The sequence below is a fragment of the Hylobates moloch genome, unplaced genomic scaffold, assembly GCF_009828535.3.
Source record: "Hylobates moloch isolate HMO894 unplaced genomic scaffold, HMol_V3 SCAFFOLD_21, whole genome shotgun sequence".
Taxonomy (NCBI): Eukaryota; Metazoa; Chordata; class Mammalia; order Primates; family Hylobatidae; genus Hylobates; species Hylobates moloch.
This window is the reverse complement of record NW_026652296.1, coordinates 2,300,638-2,313,680: the sequence shown is the minus strand read 5'-3', so window position 1 is coordinate 2,313,680 and position 13,043 is coordinate 2,300,638. Positions and strand designations below refer to the sequence as shown.

The window sequence follows — 13,043 nt, the reverse complement described above, 5'->3', positions numbered from 1 at the left end:
TGACAGAGATCGATGTGGGCTCAGCCTCAGCAGAATAACCCTGGAATTGACAGAGATCGGTGCGGGCTCAGCCTCGGCAGAATAACCCTGGAATTGACAGAGATCGGTGCGGGCTCAGCCTCGGCGGAATAACCCTGGAATCGACTCAGATCTTGCAGGCCCCATCCCTCAGGCTTGGGAGGCTTGGAGACCAGCCATGCTCAGGGGAACAAACATAGCCCCTGCCTAGTACCCCGCATCTCCCACCAGGGCCACAGAAACTAGAAAGGTGCTGCCACTCCATACCCACAGGCGGGCTGGCACCCACCAGCTGAAACCCAGATGTGAAAATCTGCAGATTTTCAGATTTGGGGCTTGGGGTGCATTTTGCCTTTTCACAGCAGCCATCTTCCCCACTGGGCACAAGGAGGAGCAAACCAAGTTCCTACAGCACCACCTGCTGCACATGCCTGGAGGGAAGGGGCCCTCCAGGCCAGCGGAGTGCCAAGAAGGGCTGCAGCTGGCTCAGGTCTTCATGACCCAGAGAATTAGCGCCGTCCCTATTTCTGCACTTCCCCAGATCTCCAGCACCCTGAAACTGCCAGGGAGCCTCAGGCCAGGCCCCGATGTGATCAGCTACAGTGACACTGGGCACCGATACCAGGTGTGCCATCCTCACCCCCATCTCACTTGGTCCTCACGCCCACCGAGGAGGTGCTATTCTTGTCCCGTTTCACAGATGGCATAACTGGGGGCCCACACACAGGATCACACAGTGGGGACTCTACAAGCTGGGGCTGGAACCTGCTACCTCTACCATAAAGCCATCTGTTAACCGTCCAGGTTCCTTTCTGGCCCTGCCTATCTGACTGAGCCAAGGCGTCTGTGTGTGTTCAGGACAACGTTCCACAGGTTTGAAGCCGGGGCTGAGGGCTGGCTGGGCTGTGTCTGCTCAGAAACCAGTCCTCTTCCAGGGCATCCTGACAAGGCCAGATGGTACCGTCTGACCAGCTTGAAACCTTCCTAGTGCCATGAGGAGGGGACACGGAGGCTTGAGGAGGGGTCCAAGGCCTCCTGAGGCAGCATGAAACTCTGGCCCAGCTGACGGTCCCCAGGGGCCCTGAGACCCCATGATGCCTCTCCCCAGCTGTAAGTCCAAGAGTCCTATAATGGGAAGCTGCTCAGCCATCAAAAGGAACAAACGGGAGATCCATGTGACACGCAATGGGTCTCCAATGCATCACACTAAGTGAGATGAGTCAGAACCAAAAGGTGGCCTGCTGCATGCCCCCATCTGCAGAACGTCCCGGAAAAGACAAAACTGTGGGGACAGAAAACCCTTCAATGCTTTGCTGGTGGGTGGAGAGGAAGGGACTCCCAAGGCACAGCACGAGAGAAGCGTGGAGGAGACGGGACTCTCCTGCACCTTGGCCATGGGGCTGGCCGTGCTTCCGTACACTTGTTAACATTCCTGAGAGTGATTCTTACTGCATGTCAATTTTCAAATAAATTTTAAAATTTGAGGAGCTGAGAGCACAGACTCACAGCCACACCGTCCCCAAAGAGTCATGGGTCATTGTGTCCTAGGTAGAATTCAACAGGAGAACTACACTTTTTCTTTCTTCTTTCATTTTTGTTCTTACTCCATATAGTGCTTTTCTCTGAAATTTCAATTTAGGGTCTGTTTAAGGTGCGTATTTAGTCTGGGGATGCTTCACCTTAGAAAACACTTCCAAAAGTGGTTTTGCATTCTTTGGTAGAGACGTCGTCTTTTCAGGCATTCTCTTTCAGAGCAGGGGAGTGGGGTGTGCGTTCTTTGGTAGAGACGTCGTCTTTTCAGGCATTCTCTTTCCGAACAGGGGAGTGGGGTGGAGGGGGAGGGGTTGGGGAGTGGCGGGTGGTGCGGGAGGTAGAAGGCCAGTGCAGGGACCCCATGACCCAGCCCACAGGAGATGTCCAGTATCTTGAGGGCATCTGTTCTTAGATTCCCACACTAGCTCTTTGCTCACTTACCCCCTGGCATGGACCAGCCACTTAATCTCTCTGTGCCTCAGTTACCTCAAACATAAAATGAGGCAAATTGTGGGGCCTATGCCCAGAGGCTTATGACTCACATTGAAATAGACCCTGGATATAAAAGATTTGGCACAGTGCCTGGCACAAGATAAGGACTGAATCAATGGTATTAGCTGTTGTCGTCGTCATAACCATTATCGTTATCATCATCATCATCCTCATTGTCATCATTATCACTGCTGTCCCGAGCTCGGGAGAGGCTCCTGATCATTCTCCCTGCTTAGTTCCCCGGAGCATGAAGGTTACTTTAATTCCATGAAGGGTCCCCTGAGTCCCTCAGAAGAGCAGGCACCATATCATACATGTACACTGCAGACCTGACCAGGTCACTGCTCCCAACCTCCAGTAGTTTATAGTCTGCAGAGGGGATGGTGAGGAGGAATCACTGAAATATTTTATGTCAGGTACACACTGGAAGCCCCAAATCCAGCAATGCAGCAGTGTGCTCTTTCCTTCTCTAAACCGACTTAGCTTCTGTTTCTAGCCAGGTCCCCCCAGGTGGTGGTAAGTGGTAGACTGGCATCTCTTCTGCCTCCGTTTTCGCACAGTTGTGTCTATGCTCTGGGCTGATGCAGTGCCCTGTGCAGGGGAGGAGAGCACTCCTGGGCAACTGTCAGAGGTGGCTGGTCACCTCTGTTCTCAGCCATCAGTCACCCAAATCCTGGCTGCATCATCCTTCACTTCTGGGATTCAGCTCAGCCACTGTCAAAAGAAGTCCACAGGCATCTCGGACAGGTCATCCAGATCTGTCCTGCCCCACACTCCCAATTCCATCTCCCTAGCCATACCAGCCGGGGATGAGGAATGAGCCTTGCCACCTCCCAGGCTCTGCCTGAGGTGGGCACACAGCTTGTCCGCTCTCAGGTCCCCAAACCCAAATACCATCTGCTACCATCACACCCTCCTCAGGGTCCAGCATGTCCAGCTGTGAAATCTCGAAGGAGCAAGGCCCAGGCCCAGGCTCATCCCAGGTTCTTTCTCGTCTTACTCATGGCCCTCAGTTTTAAAGCTAAAAAGCCAAGAACCGGCCTCTGCCACTTCCCCTCTGGGCAGCAACAGAGGTGGCCTTCCTGTGGGAGGCTCACAGGTGGCAGGAATTCCGGGGAGAGCAGGTGGGAATTCCGGGGAGAGCAGGTCAGTGATGGGGTCAGTTCAGGCAACTCCTCCCCAAGACAGGGGCACAGAGTGAGACTTTGAATGGAAGCTCCTCAGCCTCCCATCGGAGGGGAGCAGGGCAGACGTCCTGGTGTGTCCCCACCTGGCCCCACCCACTCCACCCAGCCGGTGCTGGAGCTGCTGCTCAGGCACACGCCCAGCTGCTCACCTCTGAGTGAAGGGTCATGGCCACGTGTGGGCGGCAGCCATGCTGAGCCTCGGCGAATATATCCAGCCACCCTAATCGAAGCTGCTGGAGCAAATTACCTATTGATTTCTCCATTACAAATGTGTTTTATTTTATCTTCCTGTGAGCTTTTATTGGCCATAATTGTCTTTCTGGAAAGCCTCCTTGCTCAGACTGGTGACACGATTTTTTAACGCATGACATGCAGCGTTATTCCACGTCCCCGGGAACATGAGCCAATAAATATGGGAGAAGGACCACTTCCCTCAGGGGCTTGTTCATAGCGCTACCACGATGTGATGAAACAGTCTAGCCACATGAGTGGCCCCGTCCCAGCCAACTCCTGGAGGGCCTGGGGGAGCAGCTGCAGGCGTTGGCATGGTCAGCTCTCGGTGGGGGGGACCCCAACACGATGTGGGTACAGGCAGGTGCTGGGAGCTTGGAGGCACCTGGAGTCCAGAGACAGAGGGACCAAGGCCAGACCTGGGGGAACCTGAGACCCCTGGTAGAACCTTTCAGAGGAGGGTGCTGGGTTATTCTGGTTCGGGCGTCCCTTCAGGCTTGCAGTCAGCTTGGGCCGTGGAAGGTTCTGCAGGGTGACAGCTGCAGGTGCGAGGCCCCTGTGTGGCGCATACAACCCCGAGATGGGCCTGGGCAGTGGTGGTGAACAAGGGGGTGCCCGCCCCCTGTATCCCCCAGGCACCTATGGGGCACAGAAGACCCACACTGGCGCTGTGCTGGACGCTGGGGAGGCAGAGGTACAGGGCACAGCCCCTGCCCCAGGGGTGGCAGAGTCAGGGTGGGGGTCGTGCACCAATGCAGTGAGAAGTGACAGCATGCATCAGGGAGCCACGAGGCATCTCACTCAGGACTCAGGGAGGCTTTCAGGGACCACCCCTTCCTTCAGATGGACAAGGAGACCACCCCTGGGGAGGATAAGGGCTCACCTAAGCGTGGTGTCGCGGTGATTGCGTGGAAGCGTGGTATCGCAGTGATTGCATGTCACCCCCAGGGGCAGTGCAGGGACAGCAGGGACCCAGGACCAGAACTGTGATCTCTGCCACTCCCTGCAGACCCTCCTGGAGGCAGTCATGGGCTTCCAGGAGCCACCGTCTGTTTTCCTTCCATGCTCATCCAATACTATTATTTAGGCAATTTTATTTTTTGAGACAAGGTCTTACTCTGTTGCCCAGGCTGAAGTGCAGTGGTACGATCACTGCTCACTGCAGCCTTGACCTCCCAGGCTCAAGCAGTCTTCCCACTTCAGCCTCCTGGGTAGCTGCGGCGACAGGTGTGTGCCACCACGCCCAACTAATGTCTGTTTTTTTCTGTAGAGATGGCATCTCACTATGTTGACCAGGCTGCTCTCAAACTCCTGGGCTCAAGCAATCCTCCTGCCTCAGCTTTCCAAAGTGTTGGGATTACAGGCATGAGCCACCGCACCTGGCCTTATTGATGTGATTTTTAAATTTCTTCTTTTTGTACTGAAATATCTTATTCAGTAGCAGTGCCGAAAAGTCCTGAGTGTGACATACCAGATTATGTGGTTGTTCCTGCTTGGAAAAATCAGATGCTGAGAGGCTGTGGTGGCCCCGGAGATGGGGCGGGGTTGGATCTATTCAGCCTCAGGTGCTTCACTGCCGGCCCCAAGCATGGGGAGTGGGGTTCAGAGCAACAGCACCTTGTGGGTGGAACACCCCAGGTTCCTTCCTGTCTCACCTGTGGCCCTCAGCTTATGAAGCTCTAAAGCCACAAACTGGCCTTTTCCGCTCCACTGTGGATGGTGCCTGGCCTGTCTGCCTGCAGGCGGCTCACGAGGGGTGGGAACACGGAGACCTCACATCAGTGGCCAGGGCATGGTGCCCTCATGCTTCTTGGGGAAAGCTGATTGATTCCTCCAGCAGATAAGTTCCTCTCCTAGTGGAAATGTCTTACACTGTTTATCATGAAGGTTTCCAGGCATTCCTAGAAGTAGGAGGAACCGGCGTGATTGTGTAGAAGTGCTGTGTCATGATGACTGCGTGGAAGCGTGTCATGATTGCATGGAAGCGTGGTGTCATGGTGATTATGTGGAAGCACTGTGTCACTGTAATTGTGTGGAAGCACACTGTTATGATTGCGTGGAAATGTGTGGTGACTGCATGGAAGTGTGGTGTCACAGTGATTGTGTGGAAGCGTGGTGTCGTGGTGATTGCATGGAAGCATCGTGTCATGATTGCATGGAAGCGTGGTGTCATGATTGCATGGAAGCGTGGTGTCATGATTCCATGGAAACGTGGTGTGGTGATTGTGTGGAAGCGTGGTGTCATGATTGCATGGAAGTGTGGTGTGATTGCGTGGAAGCGTGGTGTCATGATGATTGCGTGGAAGCGTGTCATGGTGATTGCGTGGAAGCGTGGCGTCGTGTAAATCTCACAGTGATGGGCACCCTGCTGTGCAGCAATCTGCACTTTTTGCAGGAGGACGTTTTTTTAATTACCAGACCTCATGATCCTCCGCACCTAAATCTGTCAGAATGCATCACCCTCAAAAGCACATTTTGGGCAGGGCGCAGTGGCCCACGCCTGTCATCCCAGCACTTTGGGAGGCCGAGGCAGGTGGATCACCTGAGGTCAGAAGTTCAAGACCAGCCTGGCCAACATAGTGAAACCTCGTCTCTACTAAAAATATAAAAAGTAGCCAGGCATGGTGGCGGGCACCTGTAATCCCAGCTACTGGGGAGGCTGAAGCAGGAGAATCACTTGAACCCAGGAGGCAGAGGTTGCAGTGAGCCGAGATCCTGCCACTGCACTCCAGCCTGGGCAATGGAGGAAGACTCTGTCAAAAAAAAAAAAATCAAAGCTCTATGATAAGAAATAGATGGCAAACTCACAAAGTCACACTCCCAGCTGTGACCCTGACCCCATTCCTTCCCTCTGATAATGATGATCGTTTTTATTAGTTTTTGGTTTATCCTCACGATGTTTCTTTCTGCAAATATGAGCAAATACATATACGAATCATATTTTTCTCCCTCTTTTGCACAAAAGGTGCACAACCTGTGGGTTGCTTTTTGCCCACCGGTAGATCCTGGAAAGCTCTCCTCTTCGGTACACAGAGGTTGTTCTCATTCCTCTTTACAGCTGCAAGTGTCTCCCCATGCACACGAACTGCAGGCCGTGCAGCCAACCATTGCTGACAGGTGTTTGGGTCCTTTCCAGCGTATTAACTCTACAGATACTACACAATGAATACTCTTATGCATATGTTACTTTGCACGTATCTAAGCAGAATATTTTAATACAATTGCGACACATTGTGTTGTGTTTTTTTCCAGTGAGACTGTTGCAAGCTTTGCCATTGAACGTCTCAGGGCCCCAAGCTGTTTCCATGTAACTTCCCTCCCTCCCCAGAATGTGTAGGAAAGGCTTGAGCGAAGCTTTTCTGATAATTCAGCATCACTGCAGAACTGTAGCTCTAGCGTTTATCAGCCAGGGTCCTGGTGCACCAGAAGGGCACCAAAGAATTGTGTGAATGCAGCGGCCAAGTGCAGCAGCGATGGGAGCTGCAGACCTGGCACGGTTGTGTCTGGGGCTGCGGTAACAAATTACCACAAACCAGGTGGGTTACAACAATAGAACTGTCTTCTGTTCCAGCCTTGGGAGTCAGAGACATAAAATCAAGGTGCTGGCAGGAACGGTCTCGCTTAGGAGGTTCTAGAGGAGAACCCACTGCCTGCCTCTCTCCTGTTTCTTGGCCTGTAGCTGCCTCACTCCAGACTGCACCTCTGTCGCCACATGGCTCCTCCCTGCACCTGCGTGTCTCAAATATCCCTCTCCCTTTCTCTCTGTTTTGAAATTTTGGAGAGCCTCGCTCTGTCACCCAGGCTAGAGTGCAATGGTGTGATCACAGGCTGCACCGCAGCCTCAAACTCCTGGGCTCAAGCGATCCTCCCACCTTAGCGTCCTGAAACCCTGGGATTACAGGCATGCATAACCGCACCCAGCCCTGCCTGTCTCTTATGAGGGCCTCTGTCTTTAACTTATATGTACAAAGACCCTATTTCCAAATAAGGGCTCATTCACAGGTCCCAGGTGGACATGTCTTTTGGGGGCCACCATCTGACCCCCTGCACCTGGTGAGGCCCCCCTGGCCAACAACGTCAGGAGCCTTCCCCACACTAGGCTCAAAGGAGAAAGGTAGGGACGGGGTTACCAGGCCAGGAAGAGGGGCCGCCCAGCAGGGGCTGCAGCCTCCCAGGAGGAGCCCAGCTTCTGCCTCGGCCCAGCATGAGACGGGCTGGGAGGCCTAGACCCCCTCCCTCTCTCCTCCCGTCGGCCAAACCCAGCAGGAAGCCAGAAGTTAAAGGCGCCTGGAGATGGGACCCTTTGGGGCATCCTGGCTAAAAAGCAGGGCAGAGAAGAGCGGGACGTGGCTCAGGGAGGGGTGGAGACCAACCTTCCCGCGTGTCCCCCATGCCCACCCCCGCGGGAGCTGTGCCAGGCACCCCAGCCCCGGTCTGCTGTTCCAGGCGGTCGACTACGAGTTCAACAGAGCCTTCCTGCTGACAGTGATGGTGTCCAACCAGGCGCCCCTGGCCAGCGGGATCCAGATGTCCTTCCAGTCCACGGCAGGGGTGACCATCTCCGTCATGGACATCAACGAGGCTCCCTACTTCCCCTCAAACCACAAGCTGATCCGCCTGGAGGAGGGCGTGCCCCCTGGCACCGTGCTGACCACGTTTTCAGCTGTGGACCCTGACCGGTTCGTGCAGCAGGCTGTGAGGTGGGTCCACAGGACATGCCTCGTCCCTGCCTGCAGCTTCCCGGGTTCCATACAGAAGGGTCCAGAAATGCCCCGTGAAACCCACAGCCCAGAATTCCCCCACATGGGTGGTCGGGGGCATCTCCAACCTGAGGCGTCCTTCCAGGAGGGAGCAGCAGCCCCTTAGTCCCAGATAGCCAGATGCAGCCCCTGATCAATCGTGAGTGTTGTGACCGGTGCTTACACATTCAGCACTGTCTAGACACAGGCCGGCCCGATCCTGGCCGCATTCTCATAGCCGTGAGACTCAGCAACCTCCTGCCCTCTCTGTTCCTCAGTGTCCTTGTCCGTTCGATGGGGACAAAGAGGGCGTCTGCCCACAGGGTCCTTGTGAGTTGAGACCACCCACTACTGGATGAGCTCAGTGCCCGTAGCCGCTGCATGGCCTGTCCTGTTGTGGGGCGGGGGGCGCCAGTCCAACGTGGAGGGGAAGCCCTAGAGGAGGACAAGGTCTGGGGGGGGCTCCAAAGAGATGGAGACACTGGCCCAGGTCCTGGCCCTGGAGGTGTGGCCAGTGCAGCTGCCCGACCCGGGGCCAAGGAGGCCTGGGATCCAGGGCAGCCCCGCCCACCCCCAGCCTTACCTCCTCCCACACTTGTGGTCTCCACAGATACTCAAAGCTGTCAGACCCAGCGAACTGGCTGCACATCAACACCACCAACGGCCAGATCACCACGGCGGCAGTGCTGGACCGTGAGTCCCTCTACACCAAAAACAACGTCTACGAGGCCACCTTCCTGGCAGCTGACAATGGTGCGGCCCGCCCCAGGGAGGCAGCCGTCTCAGTGGCCTTCCCGTGTCCTGGGTTCTGTGGGGGGAGGGTGCTGGCCAGGGAGACGCCGAGAGGCCAGCAGGCATCCAGAGGGTCACCCAGAGGGGCTGAGGGGGCATCTGCGCAGACAGCGGTGATCAGGGCTGCGTCATCTCAGGGCCCCCAGGCCATGCTCCCCCTCCACCCACTCCCATGTCAGTCATTCATTCTGCCCCCTCCCCAGCATTCACTTGCTTGTTCACAGGTGTGCCTGGTCCATCCCCCCAGCGTCACTCACCCACAGGCTCCAGGGGTGTCAGGGCACTGGTCTTCCCAGGCTTGTCTTTGCTGCACTCTGCAACCTGAACTGCATCTCAGTTTTGCTGCCTGTAAACCAAGGCACTGGAACCAGGTCCACAGTTTTCAAATGCTTCTAGCCGGCAGCCCTTCCCACAGACCCCATCCTGCAGGGAAGGCCCAGCCCCACCGGTCAGCAGCCCCTGGGGTGCCGCCCTCGTGTCTGTGACCACCCACAGCACAGACCCCTGTGGCCCTCAGTCACAACAGGAGGCATGAGACCCTCCAGGGCCCTGGGAGTGCAGAGGGCAGCAGCAAGGTCCCGGGGCAGGCGCACAGCAGACAACCTCGGGAGCCTGGACGGGAAGGCGAGGATGCGCTGGGCAGAGGCGGCAGGAAGGAGGTTTGAGAGCACTTGGGGCTTTCTGAGGGACGTGGGCCAGCAGCTCAAGAAGCAGCCACCCCTTCCTGGACCTGCAGCAACCCCGCGAGCTGGCCGAGCCCCCCACGGGTTGCATGGAGGCAGGGCAGGTGGGAGCAGGGATTCTGGAACCGAAGATCAGTCCAGTGCCACCACTTACCAGTGGGAAAAGATGTGACCTCTCTGTGCCTCAGTTTCCTCCTCTGCCAAGTGGGGGGGTCTTAGTACCCCTGAGAATCAAACGAGTCCGAGTCGCCGGAGCCCTGAAGAAGGGCCTGGCTCAGGGCAGCATGGACTCCTGTTTGCTGCGGCCGTGATGACTGCCCAGCCTGCTGTTTGCTGAGTACCGGCCGAGTGCCTGCAGCTGCTCATCAGTGGACAGAACACAGCGACGCCCTGCCCTGGCATGGCTGACAGCCCGAGTGTGTCGGCTGGAACCCGGGTCAGTGAGTACCGATGGAGGAAACTGCAGCACGGTTGAGGCTTTTTTTCTCTCACATCAAAGAAGGCTAGAGGCAGGCAGCCCAGGGGGAGATCCAAGACCTGGGGCATCCTGACTGTGCCACGGCATGGCCCAGAATGGCTGCTGGAGCTCCAGCCATCACAGCCACGTTCTGGCAAACAGAAGGCCTTGCACGGAGGGCACGGGCACACGCCTGCTACTAAGGACTTTCAGAAAGCCCCACGCAAGTCCTCCACCCACAGCTCACAAAGCCCAGAACTTACTGACGCAGCCACCCCCAGCTGCAAGGGGTGCTGGGAAATGGGGGCTTCTAGGTGGACAGTGATGATCTCAGACAAAATGTAGGACTCCGATTATTTTATTAAAAGGAAGCAGAAAATGGATATTGGGGATGATTCAGCAGTGTCTGCTCCAGGGAGACCGGACAGAAACCAGCCACGCAGATGATTCAGGCAGCAAGAAGAGCTGGAACAAAACAGAACAGGCGGCTGGGAGGCAGTGACCAGGGGCTCCGCTCTGAGGAGATGACCTTGGGACCAAGAGCTGTGGAACCAGAGGAGCAAGCAGGGGAAGGTGGGGTGGCAGAGGAGGGTCATAGAGTTAGGAAACGGTGTGCGCAAAGGCCCCGAGGCGGGGCCGTGCCTGGTCGGTTCTTGGAATGGCTGTGCACGAAGCCTCGTGAACAAGGGTAGCCATTGCGCAAATGCTCGTCCCATTGCAGGTGAAGATAGGACGTGGACACCTCCCTGCCAGCCTCCCCCAGCCATCGCTGCCTCCCCTGCCAGGGTCCACGGAGCCCGGGCCGTGTAGCTGTGCAGCTGCCTGTGAGCCCAGGGCCCTGGTCAGGGGAAGTGCCTCCCCTTGACGGCCCTCCGCCGCAGCTCAAGCCCTGAGGTTAAATTACAAAGTGATTGTGAGCCCTGCTGGGCCCAGTGGCTCACACCTGTAATCCCAGCACTTTGAGAGGCCGAGGCAGGTGGATCATGAGGTCAGGAGTTCAAGACCAGCCTGGCCAACATGGTGAAGCCCCGTCTTTACTAAAAAAAAAAATACAAAAATTAGCCAGGCATGGTGGTGCACACCTGTAATCCTAGCTATTTGGGAGGCTGAGGCAGGAGAATCACTTGAACCTGGGAGGTGGAGGTTGCAGTGAGCCAAGATTGCACCATTGAACTCCAGCCTGGGCAATAGAGTGAGACTCCATCTCAAAAAAAAAGAGAAAGAAGGAAGGAAGAAAGAAGGGAAGAAAGGGAAGGAAGGGAAGGAGAAAAGAAAGAAAGAAAGAGATTGTGAGGCTGTAGCTGGAACATCGGAGCATCCATCGCACTTGGCAGACGCCATGTGAGTGAGCCTGGGTGTGCAGGCCGGAGCAGGAGCCCTCTGGTTAACAGAACCTGTCTGTGCTTCTCCGATCACGTGCCGTGCCATCAGCTACATCTCAAAGCAGTTTTCAAAGGTAGCACCGCGCTTCGTCACCTTAAATGTGTTTTGATGCAGCTTCCAGAAGATTAAAGAGCCATCCTGTGGGATATATTTTTACATGCTTTGCCTGCCTCAGTCAAAACGTGGTTGTTAATGTCAGGTCAGGAGCTGCCATCAGGGGCAAAGCCACAGTCAGAACATGCCACCGCCGCCGCCGCCTCCAAACCTGGAGAGCAGACAGGGCATCTCTCTGTCCCCAGATTCCAGCAGCCTGGCCTGCATCCACCAGCACTGCTGGCCTGGGTTGAGGCAGGGGCTGAGCATGTGAAGGCCCCAGGGACAGGGATGGCCCCTGAGGAGCTCTGGGGGCTCAGCAGAGCACCTCCCTCCACGCTGAAGCCAGAGGTCATCAGGTCCTCCAAGGAGACCTCCTGCCGGGCCAGGAGGGAGCTTCCATCAAAGCTCATCTGTAGCGGCCGCCCCTGCCTTTCTCACGGACACTTCCAGAAGCAGCAGTTCTTCCACACAATCATGCGTCTGGGCTCAGGGCTTCCAGCACCCTGGGGCTCTGCTGGGTGGGGCCGGCAAAACTCAGGGAGGCAAGGAAAGGTTTTGCCCTAAGAAGTCCCAGATGGGGGCAAGATGTGGTGGGCGGATCCTAACCCTCAGGGGCCAGTGCAGAGCCCAGCACCCTCAGAACCCCTCCCTGGCTCCCCAGTGGGAGTGAGTCCCCAGTGCGTGGCTGTGACCTCCGTGGCTCTGAGTTTAGCCATGCATTGGTGGAGGGCATGTGGCGAGGGTTCCACGTGAATGCTGCACCCCGCTGTCTGCATGTGTGCAGCTGAGGGTGTGGGTGTGGCCGTGTGCTCTGCGGTGTCTGTTGAGGTGCCGTACACAGTGGCTGTGTGCGTGTGTGCAGCTGCGGGTGTGGGTGTGGCCGTGTGCTCTCCTGTGCCTGTTGAGGTGCCGTACACAGTGGTGTGGCTGCCCATGGCGTGTGGCAGGGTGTCGGTCAGGAGCCATGGCTGGGCCGAGTCAGTCCCTGTGCAGCTGTGTTGGGGGGTGGCCGGCCGTGTCCGGCTGGGGGGCTGCAGATGTGTCCCTGTGTATGTTGCATGTGGTTGTTTGTGTGCATGTCCTGTGTGGAGCTGTGGGTTGGTCGTGGAGTACCAGGAGTGGCCCGTGCGGTGACCTGTGTCTGTTCTGCAGGGATACCCCCGGCCAGCGGCACCGGGACCCTCCAGATCTATCTCATTGACATCAACGACAATGCCCCTGAGCTGCTGCCCAAGGAGGCGCAGATCTGCGAGAAGCCCAACCTGAACGCCATCAACATCACGGCAGCCGACGCTGACATCGACCCCAACATCGGCCCCTACGTCTTCGAGCTGCCCTTTGTCCCGGCAGCTGTGCGGAAGAACTGGACCATCACCCGCCTAAACGGTGAGCCCACCTTAGGCCACGGGGAGGGTCAGACTAGCCTAGGGTG

At 56.6% G+C, this 13,043-nt stretch overlaps 1 protein-coding gene across 1 annotated transcript in view; it reads left to right on the top strand.

Annotated features, from left to right (window-relative positions):
- The window catches only part of CDH4 (cadherin 4), a 197,013-nt gene that overhangs the window by 174,125 nt on the left and 9,845 nt on the right, over positions 1–13,043 (top strand). Inside the window, exons 10-15 of the mRNA XM_058433264.1 lie at positions 381–643; positions 1,127–1,128; positions 1,280–1,432; positions 7,790–8,161; positions 8,811–8,953; positions 12,764–12,997. Of these exons, the coding sequence (XP_058289247.1) occupies positions 381–643; positions 1,127–1,128; positions 1,280–1,432; positions 7,790–8,161; positions 8,811–8,953; positions 12,764–12,997 (1,167 nt within the window). The remainder of the gene's footprint in view (positions 1–380; positions 644–1,126; positions 1,129–1,279; positions 1,433–7,789; positions 8,162–8,810; positions 8,954–12,763; positions 12,998–13,043) is intronic.